Raw genomic sequence first — 25,540 nt, 5'->3', positions numbered from 1 at the left:
TTCTTTTTTACATAAAGAAGGAAGAGGATTGGTAGATATATACATACACTGTATAAAGGCAAGAGAGGAAGTCATTTCTATTCTAGCCTTCTAGCTCCAAACATGGCATCATTCATTTCCATTTCTGTGTTGCCTACGCAACTGTTGAAGCTGCATCACATGCTTGGCTTCATTATTGGTTTCCTTTTATTTTCTGTGGATTGACACTTGGCATGACAGAGGAAAAGGAGAATGAGTTTAAAAATCAGTCCTTTGAAAATTGCTTTTCATCAAGGAAACTGTGTCTGATGTCTGTGTTATGTCAAAGCACAACCACACACTCTTCAGAGTGGCACTGATGCAGAGGAGCAGAAATCTACATGAGTGCAATGACAACAGTTTTAGGCTTGCAAGGCCAAACCTCTGCCTCATCATGAAGACTTTAAACTTTAAATCTACAAGAGCAGGAGATTTGCGGAATAAGCTGTTTTCGCAGCAGACATTTTGACTTGATTTAGTAAACACACAGTGATTATTGGTATCAGATCGACACTAGTGCAATAGGATCGATACTTTATTTCTATCCCGTAAGTTCAGTAAGTATCCCACTGAATTGTGTTATATAAAATATGTTTTGGAAATGAAAAGAAATATACCTCAAACATGCACTACGAAAAATGTCTGGGCCTTTTTGTGTTGACTGTCACATCTATATTATACAGCACGTTTAAACAAGAGTAGTTGACCCAAAGCGCTTAAGAGACATTTACACATTTACATCCCAGCGGTCTAAAAAACCCCAACTGTTTTTAAAATCAATGAAAAGGTGAAAAGTGTGTTTTGTTGTGTTAACTAAATATTGTGGTGATGTAGTGGTCATTAAAATGTGGTCAGAATTTGCAAATTCATGATAATTTATCTCACAAATCATGACATACTGCTGTCCCCTACATAAATTGAATATATGGGTTAAGAGTATCGGCAATGCTGGCCCCGTATTTACTAGATATAAGATCGGACGAACATTTGCAGTATGGCACAGCACTAACAGTGAGCCACAAGCGTAATACCAGGAAGGTGAAGCAGCTAAATGGAGTTCAACTGTCATTAATTATTTAAAGCTGTTCTTCCTCTATTGTGACATATCAAAAAGTATTCATAAAAAAAGCCTACAGGCAAAAAAAATTACTTCCATTTGCAATTTTGACAATAATGCCACCTGTGAGTGAGGCAGCAAGCAATGAATCATTTATTTGTGAGTATACATCTGTGCATTTAGTCCCACCTGTGTAGCCAAATTGAAAAAGAATACAAACACTAAGATTTGACAGATTTATTTTCATTGAAATGTACTCACCATGTATGAAAATGTAATTGCATCTATAGGTTTTTGTTTTTTTGGGTTTTTTTTTTTTTTTTTTTTGGGGGGGGGGGGGGGGGGGGGTGTTTTTAAAGAAAAAAGGAAACAGTTGTAAAATTTATTGTCTGCAGATGTTGCAGATGGTTTCATTTTATACCTATCTTTGCCTGTAGGGGGAAACCTCAATGTGCCACCTAGCTTGAACAATTGTGGGTTCAATTCAGTGCTGTTCTATTTGCGTGACAAGGTAAAAAAAAAAAAAAAAAAAAAGAAGCAATCTACTATTGCGCCGTCTATGGCACACACTAACAACTGCTCCTTGTCTAAAAACACAGTCGTGACGCAAAGAATTTAAAACAGAGCTCCTGTTAAAGTGAAATGAGTAACAGTGCTTTCATGAAAGACTGTAGGACAAAAAAAAACTGCAGGCATAGACACACACACACACACGCAGTCAAAGTTTTAGTGCTTAGTTTTGATTCAGCTCCTCATTAGCCACAGGGCCCAACTCCGGTTAGCTCCAGTATTAGGCTCAATTAGAACAAGATCCAATTAGAGGGCTCCTTTCCCCTGGGGCAAGGAGAGGCAGGAAATGGAGACTGAGAAATGTATAAGTCGACAACATGCGGACACAGCCAACATAAACAAACTTACTTTGTTGATCTCTGCTGTTGCTACGCAGGAGTCCTCTGGGAGTTAAAACCCTGCTAGTCTAAGCTATGAGATAAAACAAAATAAAAAAAAAAAAGAAAGCAAAAAAAAAAAAAAAAAGCCCCGCAGCAAAACATGAACTCTGTGAACACAAGGGCTCCGACACCATGAAGGGAACGTCTGGGCCCAGAAAATGAAAAGCCCACAGGCGTTTTCCATTTACAGCTAAAAATCCAGCACTAGCTTCTAGCCACGGTTAGTATCAGACTCTCAAAATGAACACTAACACTACGGGGGGAACAAATGAGTAGCTTTCTATTTTCGCTCTATTAAATCTGTCGGTTAATAGACATATACCTTACTACTGACAGAAATCAATAATGTACAATAAGATAAAGGGCGACGAAGAAGTGAAGAATAGAAGGAATAAGTAGGGGGGGGGGGAAGAAAGACAGAAGATCCAATGAGGCGATTCTGAGCTCAGTATTTCTGTCCTCCTATCCGTATGGTTAGAGGTGGTGATGGCGGCAATGTTGTGCGAGCTGTTTGGCTTGCCCTTGCCTCGGGCCTCTAGTGTTCCTCCCTCAGGCGCCATGTGAGGGAAATGGTGTGTGGTGCGAGGGTAAACCTTGACCTGCCTGCCAGGAGGCTGCACACGGAATGAAATGAGCACAAACAAAACGGGGGAAGAGAAGAGGAGGAAGAGGAGGGGTGTCAGGCCAGCAGCAACAGCAGCAGCGGAGGAGGAGGTATATGGCTTCACTTGTATCACCTTTCTGCACCTCTTTTTTTTTATTGCTGTCTGATCTGACTCTGGGTGGCAGGATACATGCCGCACATCAGTGACAAGGCGCACACATCTTTCTGATTGGGAGTGCTCAGGTGTTGTGGGTGGCATCCTGGTACGCCGGCAAAGATGGAATGTGAAATGAACCGTTTTTCCCTTCATGCTCTGCCAAGTTGTGTTTCAGGGAAAGATGGAAATCCCATTATGTCACATGTCTAACTTGGCCCCATACAAACTCTGAAACTCATTTGTGAAATTGGGTTCAAATCTTAATGAGTTGCAAAGTGGTTTTGGCTGTATAAGTCTGCGGAGAATATGTTTGTGGGGACGTTACGAGAAAATGTGGCAATGCGTCAGCTCTGTTTTAAAAGTTCACTTACAACCAACTTGCAACCTGGAAACCCAGACCTACAGGTCTATTCTGCTTCTAAGTCATTTAAGTGCAATAAGTGCTGTATTTGAAGATTTGCTTATCTTTATGCTGCGAGGATTTTAAAAAGAAAACAAAATGAACAGGTATAATCACTCGAAACAAGCATGTTGACAGATGTGTGTTTGCCACATCACCCTGCTTACCTGTGAAAAGCCCAGTGAAATCCATTACATACTTTAGAGACGACTCATGAATGGAATAATTAGCACAGCATGCTTTCCGCCCGGCTGGAAGTCTCTCTCGATAATGAACAAAGGAAAGGAAATTAGCTTTTGTCTCATAAAGTCACAACTTCAAAGATCCCTGCCATTGCATTAATACAGCCATAGCCTGCAGCAGCATGGAAGAGAATAAAATAAGCACTCTCACTCAGACCCCATTCTTATCAAGGTCTTTCTCAGGACAAATACAAGGAGTTTGGCTCTTATAGACCACACATACACACACTGAAAATGGATGAGTGTACGAAATGAGAGGAAGGAGCTTGCACGTCTTTAGGTGTAACGCTATTTCAATGCATTATTCTCCTTTGTGCAGCTGGATGCACACTTAATCATTTCAGATCAACACTTTGGCCCAGGGCTTCCCCAGCTGTGGCCTGGGCGACCTGTGATGGCTGTCTCGCCTAACTGCTGTTCCAGTCAGCTGCCCCCAGGAGTGTGAGTGCTACACTGATCTGGTGCTGGGTCATCTGGCCTGGCACTACTACATTACAGCGCATTAACAAAGGCCTAAACAACCCAGTGTTTGTATCTGACCTGATGCAATTGATGGTGATGGATACAGTTTAGCTCACAAATCGAATCAACGTCGGCGGGGGGTTGGAGGTTTCGAATGCTGTTCTCTGCATAAAACATATGTGCAAAGCAAAAGCACATTGTGGGCAAACTAATATGTATTTTGAATTAGAAAGAAAATGTATGCGGCTGCAGAATGATTGGTGTTGTCGGTGTTCTCATTATCAGCATTTTGCCCTAAGAGTTCTGCTCTCAGAACTAAGGGAAGCAGTGCTGACGACGAGGGCGAGGCAAGTATTGTCCAAGGCACTCTCTCCTCGCTTATCTGCTCCTTTATCTGCCGGGATCAGTTGTTAGTGCTGGCAGTTTTCCTCTCCTGTCCTCTGGAGAGAGGTGGCTCTCAGCTGGAGAGAGGCGCCAGAGGCTATGCACTGTCTCCATTGTGTGGAGAGACACACAGAGGCATTGAGAGACTCAGTGCAGGTGCAGAGAGGAGGAGTGAGAGGGAACACACCTGAGGGGGCTGATTTTTTATTTTTTTTCCTCACAAAAGTCAGACTTGTTTTTTGAGGGCCTTTTTAGTGCAGGGACATTTCTTGTCTGGAGGACTTATTTACTGGAGGTGCACTATACTAGAGGGAGGGAAAGGGTTTGCAGTACAAATGCTTCCTCTCTGACTGCCAGAGATACTTGTTTACAGATAGAGGCTGCCAGAATAAATAAAGCATAAAGAACATAATGCAGGACAGCACTATCGCTGGTACTAAAACCGTCTCGTGAATTTAATTAGTCACTTTGTATGAAGAGCAGCCTATGGTATGATGAGGCATGAAACCGGTCCCTGCGTGAGGTCATATTCCTTCAATCACAGGGTGGGTGTTCCCATACAGGCAGAAGCCAAGAACCTAAAGCCGATAACCTCATCTCAGACTGGGAGTTTTCCTGTGAAAGTGATCCTTTTGGTAACTGTTTGTTTAAAAAGTGACAGGCTACAAGAGTCTCGGTGACAGCGTCTATTCATCTCAGAGTGTCAGTTGGAGAGAAAAAGGGAACGAGGGAGGCAGAAAGAGACAAGGAGAGAGGAAGGCAGAAGGAAAGATGCTAAAAGAAAGTCCAGTAAAGAGTAAACGGGAGATTAGAGTGTTTTCACCGAAGGTGTGATTTACCTTTAGCTCTTAACCATCTTCAGATCATCCTACTAGCAATTTCAGAAATTCATCTGTTGGGTGACTGAATGAGTGCTGATGTTTTCATCACTTTCGTTTTAATTATATGTCTCACTCAGCACAGTCTTCCTTCTACTCGGCTAATTTAGATTGAGATCCTTCCAGGCTTTCCCCTATCTTTCATTTCCCTCCCCTTCTTCTCTCCTCTCTGCATCCCATCAGCCCCTTTGTAGAAAAAAAGAGGAAGGAAAAAAACCTTCATGTCTGTGACTTTCTTGCCCTCCAGCGTATGAAGCCCTCTTTTATTTTGATCATCGCAGCACAATGGATTCATGCCATTCTGGCAACTTTATTCAGTATCAGCCCAAATTTACATACTGCTTAACAAGTTTGTGCGTGACTGTTGATGCCTCTGATCAAAGTGCTTTTGGAAATCTTTCTCATCTGATTTTTTTCCCGTCCTTCATTTCAAATGCATGCTGCAGACAGGCATCTTTAACTCAGGGGCAAAGAAAGGTAACCTTAGTGCTGCACAAGCCCAAATGTCATCCAACAAGGAGGGCTCATGTCCCGGGGATAAAGATAATGTAATCTAAGCAGTATACAGTGTGTGACTGTGTGTCTTTGAGTGTGTGTATCTATGCTAGCCTCGGTGTTTGTTGGAGGCTTGGGTTCGGGGGTGTAGGGAGACAGGGGATGACAAAAGTCAAAGCAGTCATGTGTCATTTTCAGTGCTGAAGGGCTGGGACCTGCCTCCAGGGCTGTCCTCTCTGTCAGACGCACTCAGATATCTGCGCTGAACTCTCTCGCTGTCTCTTTCTTTTCCTCTTTCCATCCTTCTCTCCGTCTTTATCTAATGCACACGCATATATGCAGCTGCATGTCCATGCACCAGCACACGCAACAACTCTGTGCTCGAAGAGCCATACAGCAACAAAGGTAGAAGAACATTTGCATAATAGAGACTATGCAAAACAGATGACGGTAAACCATAAACATCTGCTTTAGATATACAATATGCAATGAGTCATTTCACATTTCAACATCAGTGTCTTGACCGCGTGCCTGCTGCGGGAGCGAGACTGGAAGGGACGAGAATTGTTCCGTGACCGGAGACGCAACATGTAGCCCCCCACCCACCCACCCAACCCCAACACTGATAGGGTCTGTGAAGACAAGTGGGGGAGAATATTTTGACCACACTGCAAACCAGCGGTCCATAAATTTTCCACAAGGATAGAAGAGGCTTCACTGCAAAAACCCTGAAGTAGCCTCTATTTACAATAAAACGGGACTTTTGTAAATTTATGTGGCTACCAGGGCAAACAAGGGAATTGAAAACATTAAAGAACTAAGATTAAAAAAAAATACAATGAAAAGAGGGTGTGGGTGGAAAGAGAGGAATCGTGGGAATGCAAGATTGCACCTCCCTCAGGCAATCAAATTATCCTATGGGCCGATGGTTCCTCCTTATGCGTCGGCTGACATTTTCTTGTAACCCCATCCCGAGTAATGCTATGTGATGTGTGTGACTGGCTTCTGCCACGGCCCTCAGAGGCCATGAAGCCCTAGGGCCATTTGCTTTTGGCCTGCAGCATCCCGGGAATTGTTTATTTTAGCTCTGTCTGCCCCCATTTTTTTTTTGCCTCTCCCCCCATCATTTCACTTAAGCTCTCCTCATCTCTCCTGTTCTCTCCATTTCTCTTTCCTACTTGCCCAGTGGTGTCTACTTTCAATTAAAGAAGGATGCACTTCTATTCTTCTGTGAGACAAAACCACTGACAGGTGACTCTTGAGGGGTAACTTAAAACCATGCCTTTAGTCTCTTCACACAAACTGTTAGTAGTATCCCCGCACCTTTCAGAGATTACAAAGGTAATGACGGCTAACGACGACAGCGGTATCTGTTACTTGACTGTATGTGCTTCTCTGTGCTGTGATGGTGAGAGCGGTAGGGGTATGCTGGAGAAAGAAAACAGCTGAAAATCAATGTGCAATGTGCATGTGTGCGAGAGAGAGAGAGAGGAAAGAGATTTGAAGACAGAAAAAGATAAGATGTGCGATAAGAGATAATAGAATGATATTCAAAATATATCCCTGGAGCTAGAAGTTAAAAGAGAACATTAAAAGAAAACATTTTTGGATAACTTATGGATATGTAAGCCAGTACACCAATACGCCCGAACTTTACTTCATACTGACGCAGAGCCCTAAAGGGCATTGGTGGAGGCAGGCCAATCTGCTATACCCAAACAATGTGTGTGTGTAACTGTCGACATGTGACATGCAGAAAAGGGACAGTGTTGAGAGCGTAGCCTTTTATGACCCAACACACTTTGACAGCTTGGCCATCGCTTGAGGACACAGGCAATGTTGCTTTTTCATGTGACAATTTTAAGCAAAACAACTCTCCCTCGATGGATTTGATTGTTTCAGAGAGCCTTTGTGGCCGTGTACGTTAAAGTACAGAGACACGTCACAGTGGCCAGTAGATTCTGCTCGCTGCTAGCTAGAGGAGTCATACTGTCAATCTGTAGAACAAAAAGTGAGAGAAAGTGTAAGTGATATGATGGAAACTGCTTTTATGCAACACTGCGCTCTGCTGGTAGAGAGGCTGCTAACACGTTGATTAATTTGGCACAAGGAGGGAGACAGGCTTTGCAGGACTAATGCAACCTTAGTTCCCCGAGGATGCGAGTGTGTGTGTGCTTCTATCCTTGAAGCAGTTACCTCATTTGGACCTAAGGACATTTTGCACTGGCAAATTTTAAATATCCCAGGAGGGGCATACTTTGAAATATGGCCACAGGGTGGAACATCAGAATGACAAAAATGTAGATACTTAAAGTGAAATCTGCCTGTGACTTGGAGACCAGCTAGAGAGGATAGCATTGAACAAAAGGTTCTGACTGTTGAAGTAGATCCAGCAAATTACTTAAATCTTATCCAGCTATTGTTTAACATCATCTACAAAATACGAATGAATGACGCTTAAAGTGTACATAAACGCACGCAGATGGAAGAGATGCAAGGATTGTTTTTTTTTTTTTAAAAGCTCTGTTACGTGTTCACATTAATACATTGTGTGAGTGCAATTGGCCTGTAAGCTGTGTGTATGCGTGCGCATACAAATAATGCACCGTCGACAGCCTGCAGCAGTGTGCATTCTTGCTCGGAGAGTACATGTCCTGAGGCCTTGTTCCTCCGTCAATGACCTCTGGTGAAGCCATTATTTTCTGCATTAATGATGAGTAGCAGCCAGCGATGAGAGAGATGGACTTAGTCCTGAGGCACAGTAGCACCGATTATGGGCAACAACAATGCCAGCAAAAAGAAAGACGGAAAACTCTTCCCACAAGCAGTTCAAACGACTCGGAGTCTTAGCGAAGAATAAGCTGCATTTGCCTTATTGGCAAGATGAATTAGATAACCTAGAGGATTACCCAGAATGCACTATACCTATAGCTTTTCGTTTGGCTAATTTAGCGTCTCTCTGTCCACAATATGAACACCCCCCCCAAAAAACGAATGGCCGCTACAGCCAAGTAATATTAAAATCCAACTGGAAATGCATTAGTGAGAGCAATTAGCGTATGGATGAAATGGCTGAGAGTGAGTTACACAAAACCCATTATGTCCTACGATTTATTCACTTATTACATGGGAAAAGATATCAGAGCACTAATTGATCTCTGACATCAGCCGAAACACCAACCTGTAAAGACTCATAAACAAGACAAAGTGCAATTGCTCTAGTCAAGGCAGCCAGGGCACCCACTCAGGAAATCCTGGCTTGGGGAGATGACTCTAAATGAAGGACTTTACCATTCACCATTATGTCTTTGGTAAGAGTCAGAGGGAACCCCCGGGGCTCTTCAGCACAGCACGGTACAACTTTTCAAAGGGCTCCAGATTAAAGTCACTGAAAGTTCCCACTGGGGTCTGAGGCCAGGATCCCATTAAGCAGCCCTACCACACCGCCGGCCATAATTGTGTCGTTGAGAATTCAGAGCAGTGGTTGCTTGATAAGCGAATTTAGGGAGAAATAAAAAAGGAGAGGCAAAAAAGGGGGTCTCGTTGGGCCACCATTAGACACTTCATTCGCTCATCACTAATTCGTTTTAAATGACTGAGGGAAAGGTGAGCACTTTATAAAGCAATCCAAGCTTCCAGCAACTCCCCACCCCCTTCCATTTTCAGGTCTGTGCAACAGAATGCTGATAAATGAAAAACGTTACACTTTATAGCCACACGCTTCACTTCTGCTGGTGGCGTTTTTAAACTGTAGTTATCTTTATCACACTACTTGCTTTGCAGTAGAATAATCAATAAAGAGAGTGAGGAAATCTTGTGCTCTTTTTCCAAGCCTCATCTTGAAGAAACCAGTCTTTGTTACTAGGAGTGTCACTACTAATAATTTCAGTCATTTTTATACAATGGCTGTGTTTCGTAGAGCAAGCTGGTATAATGGAGTGAAACAACTTTTATAATAAATCATACAAACAACTCTGCTTTTATTGAGTATTTTGTTTCATTAAGGTTCTGAGTATCACATACAGTTTATTTTAACACCGGGGAGTTATTAGAATTGTTTACTGAATGATAAAAAAAAAAAATTAAAAAAAAAGTGACCATAGTTTAAGATCTGAACCCTAACCTGAGATCTACGACTGTGTGTTTTCGCAATAGTCAGTTCAACAGTTGGATGTATAATTCTGAAGGTCTTTACAACTGGTATAGCATCTACACAATAAGTGAAAATCACAAGTTATGAGTCAGTTCTTTACAATGAAATAAATGAATAAACCTTCTGAAACCTGCTAATATTTGGAACCCAAGTATGATATCATCATCCAAGTGCAATAAGGACAAGATTTTATACAACTGCTTTATGTGGATTTTTTCTGCTTTTTCTTCTCTGCTTCTTCTTCTTTTTCCTTTTCAATCTCAGCCACCAGGGTCTCAATTTCCTTGGATTCCAGAATCTGCAAAGAACAAAATGCAAACCCATTAGCACTTTAGTGAACTAGTAGAAAAAATAAAGTAATATTTGCCTTGTTAATTACCTTCAGTGGCTGATTTCGTCTGATAACAGCAAGTTCAATATTTTTCCCCCCTGACTGGACAACCTGTGACCAGCAAACAAAAAATAAAGTGAATACTGTGACCAATTCAGGACACATTTACTACGCCTGCTAAGACCATATACACACACATTTACACAGAAAACATTGGAAAGAGAAAGTTATAGTTTATTTGGCAGCAGTTGGTGCTCTTTGATGAAACCATGACTGTTTAATTTCACATCATAGAAGATGTAAATACATTGAGTTCAACATATATGGAAATGCAGAAACTAATCGTAACCTTACCTCAAGCAAAGCTTTGATGGCCAACTTGATTGCCTCATTGTCCCCAGCAATGGCTTCTTCTGTGTAATTCTTCTCCAAGAACTCTCTCACAGTTTTCGCGCTACGGCCGATTGCATTTGCCTGTTTTTTTGTTTTTCAAAAATACATTTTTTAAAAGTCATTTTCATACTTGTACAAGAAACCTTTTGGACACAGAAATCCTACTGACCTTCCAGGCATGGTACGTTCCCGACGGGTCCGTCTGATACAGCCTGGGAGTTCCATCGTAGTCAAAGCCAACAATTAATGCAGAGATGCCAAACGGCCTGCGACCATTGCTTTGAGTATAGCGCTACAAATACATTTAAAAAAATAAAAATTAAAAAAAAATTTGACAGGTTATTCATGACTCTGTACTGAAAATGAAACGGCTAGCAACCATGGTGCAGTGCACAAATGCCTACTGAAAGGAATAGCTAACACATGCCTTTTTGAAGGTGTTAACAGTAAACGACTGCTCAGATGCTTCCATACCTGTTTCAGTGTAGCTATGTAGCGTGTGATGTATTCCACTGTGACTGGGTCCTCAACTGTTAGCCTGTGGCTCTGGCACTCAACACGAGCTCTGTTTATCACAATACGAGCATCTGCGGTCAAACCTATAAAACAATGAATGAGGCCATTTAACACATTACAAAGCTAAAACAAAAATATAAAAGCCAAGTACTAACACATGACACAGCTGTCTTCTACTATGCCATATTAAATAATGAACACATTATTCCGTTATGGAAAGAAAAGTATTATCTGGGATACCTGCAAATGCCATGCAGACGTGCTCATCCAGTGCGCATATCTTGCGGACAGTCCTTTCCTCCTGTAACTTTGCAACAGATTTCTTCTCCACACCAAGGACAACAATGTCTTTACCTCTGATTCCCACCTGCATATATATATAAAAAAGAAAACATTAATATTAATTTTCTCCCACAGGCTAGCAGTTGACGTGAGTAAATAGTATACAGCAAATATTCAGATTCCCAAATAAATCTACAAAGCGGATACCTCTGCATGTTTGATTTGGCAGAGTTTTAAGCTGCAAGGCTCCAAGTAAGTTTATGTGTCCAGGTGTAAATGAACAATTCCCCAATAAGTTGACTAAAGAAAGTAAGTACACAATGCAAAGTATATCAGAGGGACAGCTCAGGTTGAGCAGTTTGGAGGCAAAGATAAGATGGTTTGGACATGTACAGAGGAGAGATAGTGAATAGAGTGAACAAGGGAGCTGACTATGGAGCTGCCAGGCAGGAGCAAACGAGGAAGAGCAAAAAGAAGATACATAAATGTAATGAAGGTGGACATGCAGAGGGTTGGCATGACAGAAGAGGATTCTTGGGATAGGGTGAGACAAAGGCAGATGATCTGCTGTGTTGACCCCTAAAGGGAGCAGCCAAAAGAGGAATTAGAAGAGAGTGATGACATTTTTCAGTTACAACTTCAGTAAAACCCAATTAAAAATTCTGCTCAGGTCACACGTGTTTGTTTTTTTATTTTTATGTGAGTTTTTTTCTGTGGTCCACCTGTCCAAAAAGGAGTCCTCTACAAAGTAATCAGTTATCATAGCCAAGCTTACTCAACAACCCTGATTAGGACTTATTTAAGATTACTCCCAAACACATACTCTAATGTTAGAAGTTGGGGTTTTTTTGCATTTATTTTCATATAATAAATATAAACCGTTTGGTTTAGCCTTCATCGTTCCTCAATGTCCTTTCTAAGCCACTATTATGACAGATGTTACCTGTAACCAGGGGAGCTGCGACTTAGTAGCTTTGTGAGTTTATGTCTTTTGTCACTAAACCTTAACATAACTACCATTAGTTATGAGGCTACTACAGTGGCTTTTCAGTGATTTAGAGGGAGATATAATATGCTGAGTAAAATTCAACTTTCCAGACCAGGTAATAATCAATCATGGGTACTTGCAAACTCCTGTCAGTTAGTACCAACACAACGAAAATGAAAGTTAAGTGTGAAGAGTGACACAGCGACAAAATGCTAGCTAACGCTGACTGCTTTTTGTTTGCCATTTCCGGCATTAAAAATATGTATTACACATTAGCAAGCCAACAAGCTCGTAAAATTGCAACAAAGCCTTTGTCCATAACAGAAGGTGTTAAGAAAGAAAACTGCTAAACACAAAAAGGAAACCGCTAGCCGCGCGTTGATCGGCTAATCTAGCGTCACCCATGTTGCTATCGTTAGCTTTAGCATTAGTTTCATTTAATGACTTACCGCTGTAGAACCTTTCTTTACAGCTTCCTGTGCATACTCCACTTGAAAAAGATGACCATCGGGAGAAAAGACAGTAATAGCTCTGTCATATCTTGCCGCCATTGCACCGCAAGACGCGTATTATAGCAATAAACTGGAGAAAAGGCTACCAAATGATTCAGCTTGTTAGCAACAAGCGATTCACTCCGTGTGTTGAAAAGGGCGCCTGCGCATGACCTGTGAACTGAGACGATACCAAAAGTGGAGTCCACCCAGAGGGAACTTGTGATTAAAACACAATACTTTGTATAATTTGATTGGTTCTCCGAAAAACAGAAATCGTAAAAAGTAGAATATTACACTACGAGCATATACGGTATTTTAATATCAAGTTTCATTTACTTTATATATTGAGAGCGGTTCCTCCTTTGAATACGGATGCTATAAGAGTGAATAAGAGCACATAAATCCCAGGACTGATATTAGTTATTACTACCAAAATATATGCAATGTTATTTTTAATTAGATATATATACACTAAACGCTCCGATTTCCCCCTTTTTCTGGCAGTTTATTTTATATGGTCTTATGGTCTAGCTCTAGACTGTTCCATTATATGAAAAATAGGTGAAATTGTAATTTAATTAAGCCAGAATGTGTGTGATTTTAGCTATTTAAAATTTTTTTCTTATATATTATGATTTATCTGAGCTTAAGTTTTACATCAATTACTCTTGTATGGTCAGAACAAGCAGAAATCAGTAACTATGAGTTAAAATGTGCTACTTCGTCCCCCAAAACGGACCACTGCATTACGAAATTGCATCGTATTCTCAACTGCTTGATCTGAGTTCTACCGATTTGTTCAGTGTGTTAGCTACTTTTAACTTTTATGCTGTAGCTTACGTTAATATTCTATAGTATCACCATGTCGGTGGCATTTGCACCTCACAGGCAGCGTGGGAAGGGTGATATAACACCCGCTGGAATACAAAAGGTAATTCATCTGTTTTAGCGCGTCGCAGAATGGAGGCTGTGGCATCAAACGCGGCTAGCCGTTGAGATAATCAATGTAGCAGTGCCCATCCAAGTCCAACTGTGAGCAGCTCAGGAACAATGTTACAGGGTCAGAGCGCGGTGAATATGAACCTCCCTGGAAACGGCACTCCACGTGTGGAGTACGAGTCTTGGGTGGATTTATCGGACTAACGTATAATTGTGTTTTAGGTTAATGGAGGCCTGTGGTTTTGTTAGCAAAGCACAGCTAGCTAGCAAGACGCGTCTTTTGTTGGCTAGAAACGCACACTCACATTTTACAAAACACGACCCTTCACTGTCTCAAAATTAAGACAGAATAACATTCGGCAAGCAAATTAATTGTCACGCCAAATGACCAAGTTCGTTTGCTTTATTATTAATATTTTGGGGAGTTATATTGAGTAACACACGTAATAGAAATATCTGAATTTACCATTGCAGCTACTTGATGAAAACAACCAGCTGATCCAGTGCATAATGGATTTCCAGAGTAAAGGCAAAACGGCTGAGTGTTCACAGTAAGTTATTGGAGTTATTAAGTTTTTTTTTATTTCACGTTACATTTATTTCAAGTTCCCATTCACTCAAACACTGCACTGTTCACTTGCCCAGGTATCAACAGATGCTGCACAGAAATTTAGTGTACTTGGCGACGATAGCAGACTCCAATCAGAACATGCAGTCTCTCCTCCCTGCTGTGAGTATGAATTCGTAGTGGTTGTTGTGAATGACTGAAATGTCTGACTGTCTTCTCTGTACCTGTCTTCTTCGATCATACCCGATTCAGGTCACTTGGGTGTTTTAGATAAATCATCAATGTTAAAGAAACATTTTTTTTTAATGAGATTAAGAATTTTCCCTGCCAGCAAAATTAAAATAAGTCTTTTGAAAACCCTCACTGTTATGGATTTTCAGTACAAACAGACTGCAGTATTTCTTTATGTATGAGTGCTATCTGTTGAGCTGTTGTAGCTGCCATTTAAGGATTTATTGCCAGTAGTGCTCATTCGCAAGGCTTCATTAAGTAGAATAAATATTTTGGGTGAACAAATTGAATCCTTTGCTGAGAAAATCCATTAATTTCTCAGTTTGGTTAAGCTCTCGGGCACTTGTTAGTGGTGTTTAATGTTGATATTGTTTTTATTGGTAGTAGTGCAATTATTGAGTCTGCTTATAGTTGGATTATCCATGCTCTTAATCATTTCGTAACAATTACCCATTTGAAGAACAAGTAGGCTACAAGAGTCAAATATGTCAAAAACTAAAAGCACAATGAATTTTTTTCAAGTCATTAAATGTAATCTTGATTAACTCAAAGGAGTGTTTATCAACTAGAACATTTATTAAACCTCAAATAAAGGTGTGCTTTCCTTGACCTTTAAATATAATCGAATTCCAATGAAAAATGTAAATAGGTACATGGAGAGAGGGAAAAAATGGTTGAAGTTAGCCCGAGAAAGCCCATCTCACAAGAGCAACTGCCAGTCACAGTGGATGCAGGCAAATGGGGATAAAGAGTCATCATTATATCTTGATTACCTTTGGAAGCCAAAACTTAATTCATATTAAAACTTGATCAATTACTCAGCCCTAAGGTTCCCAGCATCAACAAGCAACACTGTGTACACTGTGTCTGAACACAGTGTAGAAATGGCCCAAAAAAGGCTTTTATTTGTAGTTTATTTGGTGTGCTCATCTACGCAAAACAGTTGTCGGCATCGAATAAGAAGAATTGATAAGCTTGGAGGCATAGAATTTTATTAGACTTGATTAATTCCATTAAAATCTGTTATCGATTCTCAACTGGAACTATTCTTGCATTCCCAACCCTAGTTGCGAAGAAGCACAGTGGTTACAAAAGTGATTGAAGTCACTGATTTGCTAACAATCATATAGTAAAGGAGTGAGTGTATTCTTATGAGTAAATGTTGCTTACATACCTTAAACTCAGATGATGAGTGTGGGCACATTCATTTTCTTAATATGCTGCATGGTGAGCATGTTTCTGGAGGGGTAGTCAATGACTCAAACAGCTGAGATTAGGACCAGCTGTTTAAAAGAAATGCAGACTAGAGAACGGTTTTAATTGCTGCTTTTAAGCCATAAACCGTTTAAACTGCTGCATGTATAACAGTCTTAGTTCAGGCTAGTTTTTTTAAGCCAGTTTTGTTCAGTTTGTTGCAACTTTGTCTATCTATGCATTTTTGTAATCATTGAAGGTTTCTAGCTGTTCCTTTTATTGAAACATTTTTTTCCTTTCAGTGTATATTAATAGATTTTATTCTCCTTACATTAGTGTTCTACATGAATGCCGCAATCTCTGTATCAGAGTTATCATATTTTTTTCTGGAGTTTTTATCTCGAGTGGCTCAGGTTGAGATCTGTTTTCAGAGAGGTCATGTGGATTTATTTTTTTGTCTGTGTTGTGCACCTACAGCCGCCGACTCAAAATATGCCCATGGGTCCTGGTGGCATGAACCAAAGTGGCCCCCCTCCTCAGCCTCCTCACGGTCACAACATGCCCTCTGAGGGTATGGTCAGCGGCGGCCCTCCAGCCCCACATATGCAGAACCAGATGAATGGACAGATGCCTGGTATGTGTTTCCCCCCCCCTCTCCTTCCCTGCCTTGTCTTTCTTTTCTCTTTCTCCTTTTCCCTCAGTTCCTGTCTCACTTGGGTTGCCTAGCAACACCACAGAACTGTGAGGGAGGTCGCTCTAAGGTATTATAGGCAAACATGCTGAAGGATGATGTCACCCATTTGCCAGCTGTGGTGGTCTTGGGCTTGATTCTCCATCTGATTGTGGTTATCCTTCTCTGCTGAAGTAGCATAGTTCATGCATGCATCATTGTCTTTCTCCTGTTATTGATTGTTTTTTTGGGGGAGGGAGCATTTTCTTTTCTTTCTTTCTTTTTTTTTTTTTTTAAGAAGAAGAACTGAATTAACAATTTTATAAAACAAAATGTGCTGACGTCTGTACCACATGGTAATTAACTGAGGAAAAATGAAAGATATTTGACAAGCCCTGGTAGTACACATTGTGTTTCCCATGTTTCATCCATTATGCAGTTCTTATTGTTACATAACAGAGGTAACATCATACACAGTTGGATCAGACATTAAACAGTCTTTAACCTGCCAGCTGCATAGCACAAAATCTGGGTAATGTCCTGTTGTAGCCATTTGAAAATTTAGGTATTTGTCCTTTGCTATTCACAGCAAGTGTGTGGGCATCATGTGCCTTTGCCTCCTGCACACTCGGGCAGCAAACTATAAGTGGAGTATTTCTTGTTGTGTGCTAGATACGAGAAAATGCAACAGCGAACAATCCCCTGACCTGATCGTTCAGCACTATGTGCAGAAATGGAGTAGTCACAACATAGAAAACACTATTATTGTTCTCCTTTGAATTGTGATATCTGGACCCCGTGTTCCATACATTGCTTAGAAGATCCAGTATTAACTGTGTGATCCAGGATCAACTGATCCTTGCTACTGTTATCCAGTTTGTTTGGTTATTCAAAGCTGCAAGAGAGTTAGATTTGGCAGGCTGGAATGAATCATTCAAGATGACTGCTCGTTCTTGTTGTTATTGACAAGGGAAAAATATAGAGACAAGAAAACCATGATTGTCAACTCTGTGATGAAATTATTAGAGAAGTCATCTGGATGTAAATAGCATCAATAGTAACTTACAATTCTACTGGAAGTCTCAGAATATATATATATATTTTTCTGTTACCTTTCAAAGCATCATGAAGATCTTCTTCTTATTTTTCAGGACCTAATCACATGCCCATGCAAGGTCCTGGTCCAGGCCCCAACCAGCCCCCGAACATGCCCAGTGGCTCTATGAATATGCCCCCCAGCAGCCACGGCTCCATGGGTGGCTACAATCACGCTGTCCCTTCCTCCCAGGGCATGCCATCTCAGAGCCAAATGAATATGACCCAAGGCCAACCCATGGGAAACTATGGGCCTCGTCCAAACATGAACATGCAGCCCAATCAAGGTAAAGCAGAAAACTTGTTATCTTCTACTCAATTGCATTAATTTCCAATTGCATTATTGTATAAAATCCAATATTCTGAGTTTTATAACATTGTGAAGCCAACATGGAACATCAACCAGTGATGCAAACTGAAGGCTGATAAGAATTAATCGGTTCAGATCCCAGTGATGGCCCTTGATGTTTGTGGGCTAATGTGCTGCCAATTTGCCTAAAATTCATGCATTTGGTTACAAATTTTTGTCACAGTGGTGTTAAATGATTCATACTGGTGCAACTATACTTTAAGTGACACCAATTTTCCTTTATGTTGTTCGCCCTTCTTTTCTTTTTAGTCACCGTGGACATGAAATGGGTCTAAAAATACATTCACAAAAGAAAAGTCTGTAGTTTAACATGTTGAAAACGGTTTTGCAGTGCCTTGTCATTTCTCTGACAGCTCATTTTTATTTTTTTATTTTTTTGTTTACCTCAGGTCCAATGATGCACCAGCAGCCTCCCTCACAGCAATATAACATGCCTCCTGGTGGTGGTGGACAGCACTACCAAGGACAACAGAACCCAATGGGCATGATTGGCCAAGTCAACCAGGGGAATCATGTCATGGGGCAAAGGCCAATGCCGCCCTACAGACCCCCACAGCAAGGTATATTCTTTCGGAGTGTGTTTCTTATGTGTGCGAGTTGTGAGTGTTGGTCTTTCCTCTCCCTAACCCACCCTCCTGTATTTCTTACTCTCATTCCTCCCAGTTTCCTCTTATTTCCTCCACTGTTGCTCACAGAGATGTTGGCGACTAAAGATGTAACCTAAAGCCTCCCGCCTCTATAAAAATTAGTCAAGTGACCAAAAGAAAGCTTTCTACTAGGAACTAGTGGCAAGGAATCCATCCTCTTTACTCTTCCCCTCACACAACCAATCCAACAACACCTTGAATCTACTTGTGTGTATGTTGTGTGTATGTGTATGTAGGACCCCCTCAGCAGTATCCAGGGCAGGAAGACTACTATGGGGACCAGTACAGTCACGCAGGACAGGGAGCATCAGAAGGTAGGAGAACCTTCCAGCCGCTTGGAAACAAGGAAAAACAAAAACCTCAACAAATGAACCCAGGAGTTGTGTTAAAACACAAATGATGCAAAGAGACTGTGACAAAGCAAACACTTCAGTTTCTTCATTATTTGCTGGGGAAATCAAAGTAAAAAACAAAGGTGCTGCTGTCCATTGATAAATCGGGATCTAAGCAGTCATACAGTTCTTGTAATGCTGATTCCGCTTATTTGTGAACAGGTCTCTTCGAGTTGGGGTGAAAGAAAAGTCAGGGACAGTCTTATTTGAGGCGTTACGGTAAAGTTGTGCAGAAGTAACCTGATATCATGCTACTGCATTTTTTTGCACATATGTGTTTATATATATTTTCTATTTGAGCACTCAAGAGTTTTCCTCATTTACCCATTCACATACTCGCATTACAATAGATGCTATGGGGGGAAACTTATGAATCACTATGTTGCCCAAGGATACTTCAACATGTAGATTAGAGGATCGAACTGCCAACTTTGCGATTTACCTCCTGAACCACAGCCACCTTATTCATATTTATAAGCACTTGTAGGTGTGCCTCTGTCCACTTCACGTAAAGCAGACTGACATTTGAAATCAAAAACTGTGGGGTTTGTTTAAGAGCCGCAGTAGCGACACTGAAGTCTTCAAATGTTTTTTTAAAAGTATGGCACCTTTGCATTCTTGTCAAAATATAACAGCTCATATGCAGTAGATTTTCTTGTTGTTGGTGTATTTAGGGATAGTATTAATTGCATAAGCAAACACACTTTTAAGATTACCTACTAAAATGTAGCTTTTTTTTCTTTTCTTTTTTTTTTTCTTCAATTAACATTTACCTTTTTTTTTTCTCCTTTTGTTTTGTTTTGATTTTCCCTCTTTCTACACTGTTTCTCTTTTGACCTTTCAAACACAAGTGATTTGCTTTGGGATTTTTCTTTTTGTTTGTTTGTTTCTTTCTTTTTAGTCGTTTTAATGACAAAAATGAGGAAAAATATGTATGTTAAAAATGTGCTGCTATTAAATATGATTGTGCATGTTTGAAATTCACAATAATGACCTGTTACCTCTTTTTCCTATCTTAGAAGAAATTATTAATATGTAAACTTGTACTTGTACTTTATTTTTATATTCATAGTTATTAATACAAAATTGATGTTAGACTTCATACTTCACACAAATCTGATATGGTGGCTGGACACTGACCTCTGATACTGACACTGTAGTGTCTGAGTATTATTTCCTCTATAAGAGCACTGGCACATATTATACTCTTACAAATCAAATTCATCTCTTCATTGGATAGCAAGATATTTTATTCACAGTCTTCCTTGCTTTTGTGCTGTAGTCAATAACATGTTGCTCACATTCGCTGCTGCCCCCTTCCCCCTCAAAGGTAATGCTCAATATGGCCAGCAGCAGGAGGCATACCAGCAAGGCCCACCTCAGCAACAGGGATATCCTCCTCAGCAGCAGTACCCAGGTCAACAGGGCTATCCACCCCAACAACAGGGATATGGTGAGTTACGGCAAAAATTTTATTTCCCCTGTAGGAGGCGCTATAAGCCCTCTTTGGGTGCCTTATGGCAGTTGAAAAAACATTGTTCCTTTATACACTGTTGCTTGATGTAACTAAGCTTTGTGCATATCAAGATATCATTTTGAGCAGAGAGTTGAACGACACAACCGTTCTTAATGATTACAGTTACTTAATTTTAGTAGTGCTGTGTAATATCATGTTAGCAAATTATACATAATACAAACAAAAATAATTGAAGGTAGAAACATTCATATTTTACAACAATACCTGGAAATAAATTAGTCTAAAAATGTTTGCCTTGCACTTTCAGTGTAGCTCTTGCAGCTTTTAGGCTTTTCTTTCCTCATCCCATTTTTCTCTGCAACTTTCCATCACTCACCCTCTGTCTGAGCCAGAGCTCATGCAAGTAATGAGCTACTGGAGACGCAGAGGTTGTGAGGTGAGATCCATCTGGCACATACACATGCCCGCTCTCTCAGGCCCCCACAAGGTTATGCTCAACAGCATAAGGCATTATGAGCGCCTAATGATGTTGCGTGGGCCTCATTTGACTTCAACTCCAGTCAGACTTTGCCCAGTCCTTCACAACATCTGTACAGGAGCATATATAACATAATAATATAATATATACACAACCTTTTCTTTCCCCCTCCTTTTTTCTGTCTTTCTGGGTTTTTTTAAAATGATGCTTGCTCCTCTAATGAAGACCAACAGAATCTCTTTGATGTCTCCTTGCATTAGGGAACCACTGCCTGTCTCCAGCCTGACTCACTCGCTCTCATTCATTACCGAGTCAGGCGTGGTGGAGACAGCCGTAACAAATGGGTCTGACAGATCCGCTATTCTTTTTGTCATCCATCACTTTTTTTTATTGCAGCCCACTAGTTAATGTAAACTAACAGGTATTTCCCAAAGTTTTCAAAATAACAAGTCCAAAGCATAAGAAAAATGGAAATGAGTTTGGCAGAATCAGAGCCGGATTAGGACTTCAAGTATAAACCTGTTTTTGATGCTGCACCTTAACACTTCAGTAACACTGGTTGACAGTCAGTTTTTATAGAATTTTCCTGCACTGCATGCTTCAGTGCTTCAACCTAAATTAGTTTTTTTTTTTTTTTTTTGTTCCACATCCTTTCTTCTTCTTTTTAATAAACTGTGTTCAAAATAAACTGCACTGTGTGGAAGCATTTAATTTCTCTGTTAACAGTGCCCAGCAATCAAAGAGTTTTGGGTTCACTCAAGGCTGACAAGCATAAAAAGTTCTCCATTTATTAATGTGTTTGTTTGTAGGTCCCTCCCAAAGTGCCCCAGGACAGTATCCTAACTATCCTCAAGGGCAGGGACAGCAGTACGGGGGCTATCGCCCTCCACAACCCGGACCCCCACAGGGCCAACAGCAGCGCCCTTATGGTTATGACCAGGTGAGTATAACCCCAACAATGGACAGTGACAGAGGCTTGTCTGTACATTGCACTTAGGCTTTCTCTTACTGTGTTTATTGCCATGCTAAGTTGTATGTTATATATAGCTCTCAGTTAGACCAGTAATTAATGTAAGTGAAGTACAATGGTAAAAATTAAGCAGTAGTACGTTATGCATGCTGTCATCATATTCGGTGGTTAAATGTGTTCTTCCTAAAAGGGTTTTCTATGTTAATATTGTTGTGTTCTGGCTAATGTGGTATGCCATTCCAGTGAAATATGAGGGCTTTAAAGAAGATTCTTCCTTAAACTTGATGCAGACTGCTCTAGTGTTTAAAGGAAGATCTGTTTGTTGCCCTGTATTTCCTGTGGTCTTATGTGGGGACCACAGCTACACTTTGATATCTTTATCTTTGAATATTCAGGGGCACATGAGGAAATAAAGACCCGGGGATTTGAACCCCTGACTAGCTCTGTAAGAAGCAAAGGTAATGGTTGCTGTGAAGACCTCAACGTCCAATCTAGACGCTTGACCACCTAGCCTTAATTTGCATTTGTTTTGTTTCTTCTGTCTCTCGTCTGTCTTTCTTTACCCATCTTTTCTTTTTCTTAAATTTTTCCTTTTCTATTTTTTTTTCTTTTTTTATTAACCAGGGGTCGAATTGTAAAGATATGAGGTCCAGAAACACAGCATTCTTAGATTGTAATGAGACAGACAGGAGCTCACATTCTCTGACTGTCCTTAATCTCTACAATGTATGACACTGGTCTTCATAACCAGTGTGTTTGTTGGATTTAAATTTTATCTTTCAAATCATTGTTTCCAAATTTGCTTCCATTGCATTTTCCATTAAAGTCAAACACATACTTCGACCCCTGTGTAGGAATAAAGAGAATACTGCTGTTCTTCCACTGAATTTGTCTCACTTGAAAATTAGTGTCCACTGTTTAATAAGGATTATCGTCCTCAGCCATGCTGCTGCTGAAACCTGAGGTAAAAAGTTCGAATTTAGAGCTCACAGGTTGTGAGGTTATGCTGCCATCTGCTGGTCAAAACCAGTCAGTGCAGGCATAAATCACGGTTTGCAGTATGATATGGTTGAAACCACAGATTTTTGTCTGCACCTTATTGAGATTTGTGAACATAAACTTCTGATTTTTTTATTTTTTATTTATTTATTTTTGTTTGTTTGTTTGTTTTGAAAAGGTCAGTATCACGAGGATGTTGCATTTCTCTCCACAGGGCCAGTATGGAAATTACCAGCAATGAGAAGTGATCACAGCAACCAACACAGCTCTGCTCTGATCTCTAAGCTCTGACCTCTGGTCAGTTACGAAGCAGACTTTAATGATGGTTTTAATCTCTCGGACACAAACACACAATGCTCAAAAATACAAGATACAGTTTCCCCTCTCTTTGGGATTTTATCTTTGCTGATAAGATGTAGTCATGTTTATCATGTTCGCTGACATTACGCCAAAGTCAGCGAGTCACCTCTGGTCCAGTATGTCTCAAAGCAGCAATGCCTTAAAAATGGAACTGCCTTATCCTTTAGCATTGCAGATTGTGAAGTGGGCTAACAAAATTTTGGATAACACATGATGTAAATGTACAGTTTGAATCTACGTGGTGCATTGTTTCTCGATCCTTCAGCTCCCCGATCATCAGAAGCAATAATGCCAGCAGTAGGTAATTGTGTGGGGGACAGGGAAAGATGAAATGGTGCACCAAGCGAACTTCCAGCTAGGCCATGGTACATGTCTTGATGTATGTGATGATGTAAAAATATATTTTATGCTTTTTAGATCAAGCTAACTTTGTATAAGACATTGGAAACTAGTACTAAAGCTGTGTTGTTAATTTCATCAAGTGTATGTGTCAATGTTTTTGTTTGTTTGTTTTTTTTAATGCTCTTTAAGATCCCATCCAGCACATTTCCTTTAATTGTTTAATTGTGGAACAATTAAATGAAATCTGCAACATCAGCAGCGCAAACACGGGAATACAAGAACAGGACTGTTTTTTGACCTACACAGTAATTCATCAGTAAACAAATATGAACATCATACTTATCAGAAATCTGATGTATTCTGTGAGTTCTTTAGATTTTTTTTTTTTCTCAAAAAAGTGGGTGAGTAATTTTTTCTTTTTCTTTTTTTCAAACCCACAGTACTTGACAGAATAATGGTTGTTGGCCTCTATTTCATAAATGTGCCCGAAGAGGTAATATGTAGCAGATGCCACTGCAAATTGTGAGTAAATGCTCTCTGGAGCCCTGTTTTTATTTTTTACTTTTTCTATACATGCACCTCAGTCTTGTCCATTGACTGCAAATTAGTGGATGGGGAAAGAATCCAACTCGGTATTACAAATATATCTGGCAAGTGCTTCATTTGTTAGTTGATAACGTTAGTTTGTTCACAGTGCTGGAATCCCTCCTCCCCTTTGAATAAACGTCTAAGTTGATGCCATTCAAATAGTGTTGTGTGTGAATAAATGATTGTTACTGTCAAATATGTAACATAAGATGTGAAAATAATGTTCTGAAATCGATTCCTTAATTTCACAGTAAAGACTGGTTGTGCAGTTTTATATTACTGGCTTGATATCTGTATTATGGTGCATATTTTATTGATTCCCACGTGTACAGCGACATAAAAAGAGGAATTCAGTGTCCTCCTGGTATTGTTTATATGGTTGTTTTAATATTTTTCATTCTGCACCCCATTTAAGTGGTGGTCACATTTGTGTCATGGCAATGTATAACTGTACATTATAATAAATCGGAAGAATCTTTAATATATTTTGCCGTGTGTAATTTATAGATATTGACAGTTTGTCAAGAGACTGTTTATAACACCAGAAACATTCATCCTGAACAGCATAAACAAGATGTGCACTATTGGTGCTGTCATAATGTGACAGTATGATATAATTGTTTTGTCTTCATCTGCTATCTGGTAGTCAGTTTCCAACTGATAATGACCCTGCCCTGCTCAGCAGCGTGTCTGCTTTGTCCAGATGCATCCAGAGAGGTCCAGACCACATTTACACCCAAAATTACCTTCCGTGTCCCTCTTTCCCCTTCTGCTCCCTCCAGAGAGGGAGAGGGACTACCTGTCACATTGGGGGGAGTGATACAGATGGTACACCAGATGTGTGGCCAAAGCACGTGATGGGAGAGCGGTGCGGTATTAAGAGCGCTGCGGACTGCTTGGGATGCCTTAGTGCTGATGAAATGTGTGTTTGGATTAATGAGTGCAGCAGAAGTGCTTTAAGAAAAGAAGCGAGAGAGAACTTTTTTTTTGCAGTGCGCCTGTTTTTATTTTTGCTTTATGTGCTTGTGTGAACATTTGTGTATCCCTGCTCAGGTTTAGTGGCGTCGCCTAGTCACCCCACCACCCTGCTGCTCCACAGCTGGCTGCCCCACCCTTCCCAGCTGCCACTGGGGCTCCCCCTGGCCCCTCTGCTTGGCAGAGCTGGCGTTTTGGGCGCTCCCCCACCAGTCCTCCCTGGCAGCTGCTGCCCTCAGCTGCGCTCTTGCAGACGGTATTGGGGTCGGACAAAGTCACTCCTCCTGTGACTGTGTCTCGGGCCGTCGTGGGAGGATGAAGAGGTGGCAAGGAGACTCTTGCTTCCTATAAAGGCTTTGCTTTTAAGGCTCTCGTGGATGCTCAAGGGTTGGAAATACATTCGGCAAGCTTAACATTCCAAAAATCCACCTGTTTTTCCAT

The 25,540-nt window shown here is 40.6% G+C and overlaps 2 protein-coding genes across 8 annotated transcripts; one reads left to right on the top strand and one right to left on the bottom strand.

Annotated features, from left to right (window-relative positions):
• Positions 1-9,607: 9,607 nt before the first annotated feature.
• Positions 9,608-12,983, bottom strand: psma8 (proteasome 20S subunit alpha 8). Its single transcript, XM_084913169.1, has 7 exons — positions 12,760-12,983; positions 11,281-11,407; positions 10,999-11,123; positions 10,694-10,816; positions 10,486-10,605; positions 10,180-10,242; positions 9,608-10,098 (listed from the first exon to the last, which is right to left on the bottom strand). Exons 1-7 carry the CDS (start codon positions 12,859-12,861, stop codon positions 10,003-10,005), a joined length of 756 nt encoding a protein of 251 aa, XP_084769295.1. The 5' UTR covers positions 12,862-12,983; the 3' UTR covers positions 9,608-10,002.
• A 572-nt stretch (positions 12,984-13,555) lies between these two features.
• On the top strand, positions 13,556-24,605 carry ss18 (SS18 subunit of BAF chromatin remodeling complex). Of its 7 annotated transcripts, XM_084912826.1 has the most exons (11): positions 13,558-13,735; positions 14,218-14,294; positions 14,389-14,473; positions 16,214-16,370; positions 17,558-17,788; positions 18,261-18,431; positions 18,755-18,832; positions 20,241-20,363; positions 21,675-21,805; positions 22,231-22,293; positions 23,049-24,605. In XM_084912826.1, exons 1-10 carry the CDS (start codon positions 13,667-13,669, stop codon positions 22,246-22,248), a joined length of 1,140 nt encoding a protein of 379 aa, XP_084768952.1. In that variant the 5' UTR covers positions 13,558-13,666; the 3' UTR covers positions 22,249-22,293; positions 23,049-24,605. The 7 variants fall into 7 exon arrangements, 6 of the variants coding, with proteins under 6 accessions (XP_084768954.1, XP_084768953.1, XP_084768949.1 ...); XR_014797618.1 differs by having other exon boundaries at positions 13,557-13,735; positions 21,675-22,293; XM_084912824.1 differs by lacking the exon at positions 22,231-22,293.
• Positions 24,606-25,540: the final 935 nt, after the last annotated feature.

Source organism: Perissodus microlepis, chromosome 18 (assembly GCF_051167445.1).
Source record: "Perissodus microlepis isolate ML-2025 ecotype Zambia chromosome 18, ASM5116744v1, whole genome shotgun sequence".
NCBI classification, from domain to species: Eukaryota; Metazoa; Chordata; class Actinopteri; order Cichliformes; family Cichlidae; genus Perissodus; species Perissodus microlepis.
This window is presented reverse-complemented; position numbering and strand designations above follow the sequence as displayed.